This window comes from Colossoma macropomum, unplaced genomic scaffold (assembly GCF_904425465.1).
Source record: "Colossoma macropomum unplaced genomic scaffold, Colossoma_macropomum, whole genome shotgun sequence".
Taxonomy (NCBI): Eukaryota; Metazoa; Chordata; class Actinopteri; order Characiformes; family Serrasalmidae; genus Colossoma; species Colossoma macropomum.
Window position 1 is genome coordinate 23,535,753 of NW_023494795.1, and position 10,546 is coordinate 23,546,298.

The following is a 10,546-nucleotide window of genomic DNA, read 5'->3' on the forward strand; positions in this document are numbered from 1 at the left end:
TCCCGATCATTAACGTGCTGATAGATTACAGAGGGGTGTTCCTGTGTTTACTCTCTTCTCATTATTTGTCTTTTTAACTTTAATGAATTGCGCTGTCCGCGGTGCTGAAACAGACGTTAAAATAGGTTTTAACGTTTTAAACTTCGTATATTTCAATAAACCCTTCTGTTCCAAAGCGCACGTTTTGTCAGGTGTTTTTAACTGACAGTATATATAATCACTGATTCATCACAGCAGCTCATCTGAAGTGGGCTAGTGCTGGTGACTCACACAGACAGAGCGCGAGCACATACTGACACTGACATGTGAGCAGATGTGCTTTGAAGCCTGAAAACATAAACTAATGTTCACACAGATAAGGGGTTTTCAGGAGGATACTCAGGTGAGATGCTGCGACCTGCAGGTGAGCTGGAGGAATAACACACCTGCACACACGCGGAGGAGAAACTCAGCACTGTGCAGCGAGGAAGAAGAGGAAGTTCCACAGTTAATTTACATAATTTGATGCTGACATCATTTAAGTATCTAAGCCAAACACTTGCGTAAGGTTAAGTTAATAATTCTTACTAGAGTGCAGAGACTAGTTTGGCAGAAGCAGAAATCTAGAGGGAAATCTGTGTGTTCAGTACAGTATACAGTCATACGCATTCATATATCATTATATGTTAAGCTAAAGAAAATAAACAAAACTGTGCACTAAAATTTGTAGACGAGTGTCCTATTTAAGTACGTTCTCTGTGCAGGATATGTTAACTTATTTTAACTTAGGAAACTAACATAACATATAATTTGGCCAGGGGTGTGCACTAGGGGTCCACTATAGGGTCGTTTTAGATTCAGTCTGGAAAGTAACATATATTTTTCTTCTGTTTAGGTAACCACAAAGTCTGTATTACCAGAATTATTACAAACCTCACTGACACTGGAAAAACAGGGCCGTAGCTAAAGTGGCACACTGCTGGGGAAAATAAATAATGTTACTGCACTAAAATGACATAAAAACTGATTTGTTTTTTTCTTCAGTATATAGTTGCATTTGTCCAAAACTTCCAAAACTTCTTTTAATAAAATGTCAAATTATTATATTTGATACTATATTATATGAATTATTACTGAAAGTAAATTGAAAGACAAAACTCGTGTCGATGGTCATTCAAGAAGAAATTTTCATAACATTTCATATAGACATAGCCATAAAAGCTATAAATTTAGGCTGTTATATGAATCTAATGATTAGAGAGCTAGCCAGACAGCACTGTTTAAGGTAATCTACAACACATTCATGTGTTTAACTATTTAAAGAATGTAATTAAAAGGGATATTTTTATTTCTATTTTAACTAAAACTATAAACATAACCAAATAAGTGATTATGGTTGACAAATTTTTGATAGCGCACATACCATCGAATAGCTTACTTAATAAAGTGGCTCACAGAACAGCGCTGCCGTGGGGACTCACTTCTCCTACTTCTCCTGTGTAAATTGGCCTATTACAGCAACATATGCTATATATTAAGTGTCAACCTGCTCTTATAACTAACTCCATGGCAGAGTTTCACCACAAAGCGTAATTGATCATTATTGATAGTTGACTAATGATGGTTGAACGTCTCATTTTCAATAACTGGGGTTAGAACGATGGCCATGCTTCATTCTAGCTGGTACTATCCACCCCTGGGCTATGCCTCTGTGGAAAGGCTGAAGCATAAGCACCTCTGCACTTCTGGTAATTAAGGCAGCACTTGATGAAATTTTCCCGTTAAAACTGAAAGATGTTATATTGCTGAATCAGGTGTTAGGTCTCAAATGCAAAATCAACATACTGATGAAGATATGACAACAGATGTACATACATCTGTGAAGACAGGACCTTCACCAAGTCTTAACTGAGTTCTCTTTAAATACTCTTTCAACATGCTCGTGATCATCAGATTCATCCGCTCAGAGAACAGGTCCCAAGAACAACCAATATAACACATTTTTTTCGCATGCAACTGCAAGCAATTGCACATTTCCACCAGAGAGGTCTCCAAATCCCTAAAACCTACATAGTGCAGCTTCAAATAACCAGCTCAATCAGAATAATAAGCAGATCTATATAAAATGGCTATATAAAAAGCTGTTTTAATTATTCTTCAAATGACTGAACATTTACATTTATATGACATTGTGACAGCAGTAAGCAGGAGGTACAGCACATGTTTTCAAAGACTGCAATAAATCAGCATCTGGGGAAATATTTTTGTTAAATATTGAAAGTAAGACTGGAAATCACACACTATACTGAAACAAGTGATGTAAAAGTGAATGTGTTTAATACAAGTGTGTACACAATTTTTGTATTTTGTAAAAAAAAAATCCAAATCATCAAAACTACTGTAAACCTGACCAGACCTTGGTGTAGTAACTTTTCTTCATGTAGAAATCATATGCAAATTTGAATTAAGCACATTCAGTGTAATCCTTTTGTCAGTAGTAATGAATCAAAAGCCAGATAAAAGTGAACTGCCATGGCATGTGTGTCTCAAATCTAGTTTTAAAATAGCTGAAATTCAGTTTTAGCACCTCTTAATTCTACCTTGTAAAAAGTACTTTGATAATAGAAGTTATGGCATTGAGGTTTTGGACTGAAAAGTAACCAAACAAGATGCTAACAGTGAATGCAAACTATCGACAACGAGTTGTGAACATGCTGCAATGCTAACTGAGGAGGATTCACTGCTATACTATTACTTTGACACCTCACTCAGCCTAAAGTATTTTGTATGGCGCGAATCAGAGACATGTGAACGATAAGGTGAGGTAAGATTGCCTTCAGAGACCCGGCAACAACAGCGCAGGGGAGCTGAGGGGGCTGAGAAGCTTAAATTAGGGACGAAGGCTTAAAATAATGCAGCACGAAGACCAAATCCGTGCATAAGAAGTTCAATATATGTTCAGACATGAGATCATGATGTATACTATAAATCTTTATCCACTATTGAATTTACTCTCCACATGAATGAAGTGCAATACATCAACAGTTATGAAGATTAGTAATCTGAAAGACAATAAACTGTGCCGATGTAATATGCTATTTTCATGAAAAAATGATGCACGTCTTAATCCTGCAGATTCAATGCCTCCGTTCTTTCCGTGTAAACAGTAAGAGAACATCAATGTGTTTGAGTGTGTAATCGTAGCTTCAAAGTGCAGTAGTGAAGTTTCCTCTCGGCTGGGATGGTATCCGGGCCTGGTGGGGGTTTCGGGAGGGAAAGCGCTCCATGCACATCCTCCTGCAGAGGGGCTGCTGATCCACATTGTTCACGAAGCCTTCACTTATTTACAGCGCTGAGGTTACATACTGTATGTGCCCTCTGTGTGGAGCACATCCACAGGGAATGTCCTGTTTCTGCTCTATCTGTACTGCGCATTCAGGCCTGCACGAGGGCAGCATGTAGAGCTAATAACACAGTCAGTGTGAACACGATTAAACAGTCAGGATCTGCTCAACTCTGACAGTCTTTTGGGAAATAAATGTTGGTTATAAATATCTATCAGCCTAAAAAGGGCTGCAGTTACGGTTCATTAATAACATATGAATAACATAAATTACATCAACACAATTTTGGCAAGAACTGCATTGATGTGACATGCACGCGCAAGGGAGTGACACATTTGAATCATTTGAGTTTAGAGCACCGTTTTTTTTTAGAAGTGATTCATAGTGTTGCTGAAGTGAGGCATTTAGTTCACTTTACTGAAGTGTGCCTCATTTCTACATGAATAAAATAAACAATTTATTCTTTCAGTTTACTTTAATTTAGTTAACAATAATCGTCTTCATGTAATAACGTAATGTAATGTAATCAGGAAATGATGTACACATTGCAATCAGGTAAGTTCATTGAAGGATATTTTTCAGCTCTCCAGCCGCCGTGATTAATCCTTCAATCATTTACATGGTAAATCACAAATCAGGAGAATCCATAATTCACCGTCTTTTCATTTTTCTGCAGTCTTCTCACTCAAACACCAATAATGCGTCTTATACATTAATACTTATATTTTTACTTATGTTTATTGTAGGATAAATAAACAAACTACCAGTTTTAAGGAGAAATGTCTAAAATAATAATAATAATAATAATAGATTATTGTGTGATCAGCTGTCTGAAACAGACAAGTGCGGCTAAAAATGTGAAATTTATTTTGTGAAAAATGTCAAATGTACATGGGCAGGTTTATTTATTTAAAATCAGTAATTTAACTTGAGCTACTCGAATTCAGTTTCTTCCTTAGTATTCAGTTCGTCCAGTTTGATGATTACGTATAATGTAGCGAGGCTGACCGGGATGGTGTTTCTGTAACAAAGCGTTTGAGTGGCGGCTCAGTAGGAGTGACGGAGAGCGCTGTGTGTGGCGCTGCATGGAAAATGTCTGTTTCTACTCATGTCAGAATCATTTACTGTACAGTCACTGAGAGAGAGAGAAAGAAAGAGAGAGAGAGAGAGAGAGAGAGAGAGAGAGAGAGAGAGAGAGAGAGAGAAAAGCAGAGCAGAACAAAGAGAAAGCAAAGCAGACAAACGCACACACAAAAAGATAGATAGATAGATAGATAGATAGATAGATAGATAGATAGATAGATAGATAGATAGATAGAAGCAGAGAGAGAAAGAGAGAGAGAGAGGGAGATAGAGAGAGAGAGAAAGAAAGAAAGAGAGAGAGAGAGAGAGAGAGAGAGAGAGAGCAAAGCTGAGAGCTACAGCAGAGAGAGAAAGAGAGAGAGAGAGGGAGATAGAGAAAGAGAGAAAAAAAAAGAGAGAGAGAGAGAGAGAGAGAGAGAGAGAGAGAGAGAGCAAAGCTGAGAGCTACAGCCGCATCTCTCTTGGAGGGATTTCTTGGGCTGATTATTTCCCACCTGTAATCCGGCGTCCTGTCTCCTGGTAGCCGTTCAGACTCAGTCAGGATGACTGTCGGGGGAGGCGGGACTGGCCTGGATACTGGTGGGAAAAAAACAGCGCATGAAGGAGTGGGAGGCGAAGAGGAAGAAGGAGGGATTCCGAAATGTGGGGGTGTAACAGAATGATGGGCTGCCGCCTCCTGTTTAGCTGAGAGGGCCTCTCGCGCTTAAGACTCTCCGTTTCTTTCTCACAAGGGGATTACGGCCATCCGGTCCAGCGCAGACCAGCTACAGCCTTCAACATTAACTAACGGCAATTCATGAAGATGCGACTCTGGCGCTGGAAGGCTTCATCTAGGAGACCCCGTGACTCTGCGTTGTCGATGCTTAGGCCACTGAACATGCAAACCGCTTTATTAATTTATTAACCGTTTTAGTAAGACTGGTGTTCAGTTAGCATGTTTTAGCCTATCCCATCGCTGCTGGAAGTTTTCACCTCTTTTTCAGCTCCTTCTTCCAACGCCATTGGTCCGGACAGATGACGACCGAAGACCCCATGACGGACCCGGTGAGGACCGGCTCAGCCTCTGCGATGCATGCTGGCCTCGTGAGCTCTCAGACCGGCTTGGGGAGCCAGGACGCCTCACCCAAAGGCAAAAAGGGCAACTCTGGACTCCGGCGCCCCGAAAAGCCTCCCTACTCTTACATTGCACTAATAGTGATGGCCATTCAAAGCGCCCCAGCCAAGCGCCTGACCCTCAGCGAGATCTACCAGTTCCTGCAGGCGCGCTTCCCTTTTTTCCGTGGCTCTTATCAGGGCTGGAAGAACTCCGTCCGCCACAACTTGTCCCTAAACGAGTGCTTCATCAAGCTCCCCAAAGGCCTAGGCCGTCCAGGGAAGGGCCACTACTGGACCATAGATCCTGCCAGTGAGTTTATGTTCGAGGAGGGCTCGTTCCGACGCAGGCCACGAGGCTTTCGGAGAAAATGCCAGGTGCTGAAGCCGATGTACCGGATGATGAACGGCCTCGGGCTCGGTTCGGCACTTCTGCCTCAAAGTTTCGACTTCCAGACTCCGGCGTGTCACGCCAACGGTTACAACCTGGACATGATGACCGGGAGCATGACCGGAGGCGGTTATGACCCAATAAGCATCGGCCACTACGGGCAGCACATGTCCTCCAGCCAGAGCTCCACCATGGCGAGCTGCTCTCTCGCGATGAGTGGAGACTATGGAGGGAACAGTCCAACTCCTTCTTCTCCTGCTATAGCGAGCCATCCTCAGTACTCTGGAGCTTCTCCACCCTGGCCCTCCTCCAGCGGCTCTCCTTACCTAAAACAGCCTCCTCTCAGCTCTGGCAGCCCGGGCTCATCAGCTCTACACCACAGCATCTCACCCTATCACTCCATGGAGCAGGCCTACCTCCAACCCAGCTCGAGGAACACTGCGGACATGACAGGTACCCAGAGAACATCTACACAGATAGAGATCACTGAATGGGTCTCGACGGTTCTTGGAAAACGCTTAAATGGGAATCCCACCAATTTGTCATTCAAAGTGATTTGATATGAATTGTTTTTAATTGTTGAGAAACTTACTCACTTGTATTTTTATAGTGGTGGTGATGAAAACTTGGGGTCACGATTGTCTATAACGTAAATATAGACATTTTATTTACTCTCTAAAACCACCAGTGAATCTACACGTATCTTCTGAGGTTATGCTTGTAATGATCTGAAAAAAGTCTCAGATATCAGACTTTCCAAGACATTAAACGCTTCAGACGTCTGGTTCGTATTACTGTAGTTGCGAACAGCTCTGAATGACAGAATTCACATCAAACCTCTCTGACTGACTTTTGTTTACACCCTGAAGATTTAATCAGGTAGAAATTGATGGAATTTCTCTTTAATTGGTGTAGAACCTTTACATTATGTTGAGGTTCTTACAACTTAAAAAAAAAGGTTCTACACAGGCGCACATATCATTTAAAAAGTAGAGTCCACTGAAAGAATCTCAAGGGAACCCAAAATGGTCCTTTCGGTAGATAACTCACATTTTGTTTTTAGCAGTGTCCTATTCAGCGCATTAGTAAAGCACGTGCTCATAAATCTTTTGCATGCTTTATCACACTTAAAGCAGACTGTAGACAACGCAGAACAGCTTTCATGTTGTGATGAACAGCGCAACGTACAATTAAAATACGAGCAGCTCCCACATTATAAGCAGAACCACTTAATAATTCCAGACATTTGTGTCCTGACGCTTCTGTCATGCGCATTATGACCTTCAGTCAAGCTTTTTGACCTGAGGAATATTTGGGTCTTACATCATCACACCACTGAGTTTCACCACAGGACTTTATTCCCCTGAGTGTTGCTTCAGTTCATACAACATTAATATCCAGTGATCTGCTAATGAAATAAGACCATCAGCACAGCATCTGTTTCCCCTCGAGCTCACACTGTTAGCTCTAAACTCGGAGATAAATAATCACATTAAAATATTATCACTGCGCTCATATTTTTACACCCAGACATTACAGACTGCTTAGTGAAATTCAAGCAATAGTCTAACGCTTTAACAGCTGTTCATAAACACAATAAAATCACCAGATATTTGATCAGTCGTAGTTTCATTTCTCAGCGTGTCTGTAAAATAGCTCGCAGTGTCAACTGAATTTAAGCCTATTTAAAATAAATCTGCTGCTCAGTGTCTAAAATTGCTTCCTTTCAAAACGCATTAAACACTATTGTTTCCATGATATGCTTTATTGAGAGGAGCGAGCTTCACACGCACAGACATATTCGTGCTTTAATGTGATTAATGCAATGCCATGCTTTAAATATACTTTTGACAAAGTGCACTGAAAAAAAAGTGTTTATGATAGAACGTGTCAATAAAATATATCAAATCAACACAATTGCTATATTTAATTGTGCTTTTTTGGCAAGGATTGTGTTGATGTATTTGTGTGTGTAAATGTGCGACTTTATTAATGTAATAATGATGTTAATCATGTAATTTAACGTTTATTTTCAATGTGCGTTAAAGATCAGCTGCAATTTTTTATCAGATCTCAGTTTGGTAAATTTAATTTAATTATACAAATTAGTGAAGTATTTTGAAATAACATTCTTCATTTGCAGGAATTTCTACGTACTATTATTATTATTATTATTATTATTATTATTATCATTATTGTTATTATTGTTGTTGTTGTTGTTGTTGTTGTTGTTATTTTATATTTAGTTCTTAATAATCCACTGGTGCAGTACCTTTTCTGCTTTACTGTTGCTCACATCTCTCACTTTTGAGGTTTGTCATTTTATTTCAAACCAAAAGCTTTCAAAAACAGAAGCACAGAGCCCATCTTCACTTTCTATACTGATAGATGTTGGATGTACTAAGAAGCCTCACTGCACAGTTTAAATACGCGCATCATTTCCACATTAATAAAATCTACCACATCAACTCTGTATTTCGTACAGCTGCTTCTACCTGAGTGACCCTCTAACTGAAGTAAGGGCATTTCTCTCCAGTGTTTTCTCTCTGTTAATGAGCCGAACAGCTTCCTGTTAAAGCTTCATGCTGCTGTCTGTTTTCTCCGCAGTGGGTGTCTCGTGCTATCAGGCTCACTCCTCCGCTGTGGCTGAACGGAAAGACTTTGTGTTGAACTTCAACGGAATCTCATCGCTCCCTTCATCTGCGAGTGGATATTACCATCATCACCATCTTCATCACCACCACCAGAGCGCTCATCAGGACGTCAAGCCGTGTGTGATGTGAAGGTGAAGACTTCACGAGCTCCCAAACGCACAAATGAACGCTGGACTGCTTCACCCTGGAGTTGTGTGGACTATCTGAATGTTGTCTGAGTGGCGCTCCAGAAGCCCCTCAGTCAGCCTCTACTGCAAGACCTCCATATCCTCTACAGACACGCGCTGTGCGTGACGGAACCCTCGAGCTCTCCCAGCCTGCTGATCGAGTCCGCGGAGAAGCGCGCGCTGGTGTTCACTTAAAGAAAGAAGTGCTGATGTTTTATCATTCATGTGCAGTGCACTGTCAGTGTATTCTTTAATAAAATCTAGAGAGATGAAGATGAACTGCGTGTCGTTTTTCTCCAAATAACTCTCTATGAGCTGCTTTCTGTTTGATAAGTAAATAATAATAATAATAATAATAATAATAATAATAATAATTGTTTTTCTAACTTTTCGTCTTCTTCTGCTTCTTCTTCTCGTTATTACCATTATTGTGAGCGTATGGAGAGCGTATATCTCCTGTTCTGTACGCTTTTTGAAAATGGTTCTATATAGCACCAATAAGGATTCTTCCATGGTTACAAGTGTAACAGTAGAACAACCCCTGTTGGTGCTATGCAGAGTCATTTTCTAAAAGAAACCATCTATAACACATTCTCTATCAATCTGAAGAACCATTTAGCACGAACTATTTCTAAATAGAACTCATGGTTCTCAATAGAACCATTGCCTTTACTGAAGAACCCTCAAAGAACCATCTCTTTCAGAGTGTAGAGCAAATTAAAAAAGCTAACCGTTCCTAAAAAAGTATACTCCAATTTTCTTCTTCTTCTTCTTCTTCTTCTTCTTCTTCTTATTATTATTATTATTATTATTATTATTATTATTATTATCACTAAATATTCATTTTAGGCTACTATAAAGAACATGTGTAATGTAAATGTATCATCTAACAAGCCAAAAGCAGTTATATTACACTTCTATAATTTCTCAGGGGTCATTATTATTACCCATGCACTGCTGCACCCATCTAAACTACTTCCTGTTTGCTCACAACAGAAAACTGAACACATCAGATTTATTATTTTTATTCAACAGCGAATTTTCATTGGTAAGCTCAAAATAAACAAGCAGACAGGATAATCTAAAGATCAATAGTTGAAACTGTAAATGAAGATCATGAAGAGAGATTAATCTGAATTTAGCTGATTGTTTACTTTGTGACACTGTTTTAATAGATGCGCAGAAATGAAGTCAGAAGGTGATTTGTCGTATTTATCTTTATCATCTGGCACTGCACTGAAAGAGATCCCCAAACACTCTACAAAGCCTCAAATAAAACAAAAACACTTCATTTTCACGATGAAGCCTCAACGATGGAAAACAATTGCAGAGTAAGTCGGATAGAAAAAGGATTTTGTCCATAGTCATGAAACAACAACAGGCTTTTTAATTTCTAGAAGACTGACATGGAGATTAAATTTCGTAAAAAAAAAAACAAAACAAAAAAAAAACAACTCTACTGTAACTTGAGATGAAACAGTCCTACCTGAGATGATGAACCAAACCAGATACTGTCAGATTTACCAGAAATCCAGAAATTCAGCTTTGAACTGTGCGTGTTGCGAACATAGACTATGGCTGCACCGCACAACGTAACGTGCAATAACGCAAAACATAGCGTTAAACCATAAAATGTTGTTACCGCACCATCTAGCGGCGACTCGGTCACAGCCGTTGCGTGCAGCCAATACACACGTATTTATCAGGATATTAACAGTGAGTGAAGCAATAAAAGCAAACACGAGCTACAGACACCATTTAAGCTCAATTTTACCCCAAAATAAAGGCTGATTGCAAAATTCGAACAACAGGGCTGAGGACGCGGATTTCAGCCGT

General features: G+C 39.9%; 1 protein-coding gene across 1 annotated transcript; it reads left to right on the top strand.

Annotated features, from left to right (window-relative positions):
- The first annotated feature begins 4,792 nt into the window (after positions 1-4,792).
- Positions 4,793-8,844, top strand: foxf2b (forkhead box F2b). The gene is made up of 2 exons (XM_036582685.1): positions 4,793-6,342; positions 8,497-8,844. The coding sequence occupies exons 1-2, from the start codon at positions 5,421-5,423 to the stop codon at positions 8,670-8,672; spliced, it is 1,098 nt and encodes a 365-aa protein (XP_036438578.1). The 5' UTR covers positions 4,793-5,420; the 3' UTR covers positions 8,673-8,844.
- Positions 8,845-10,546: the final 1,702 nt, after the last annotated feature.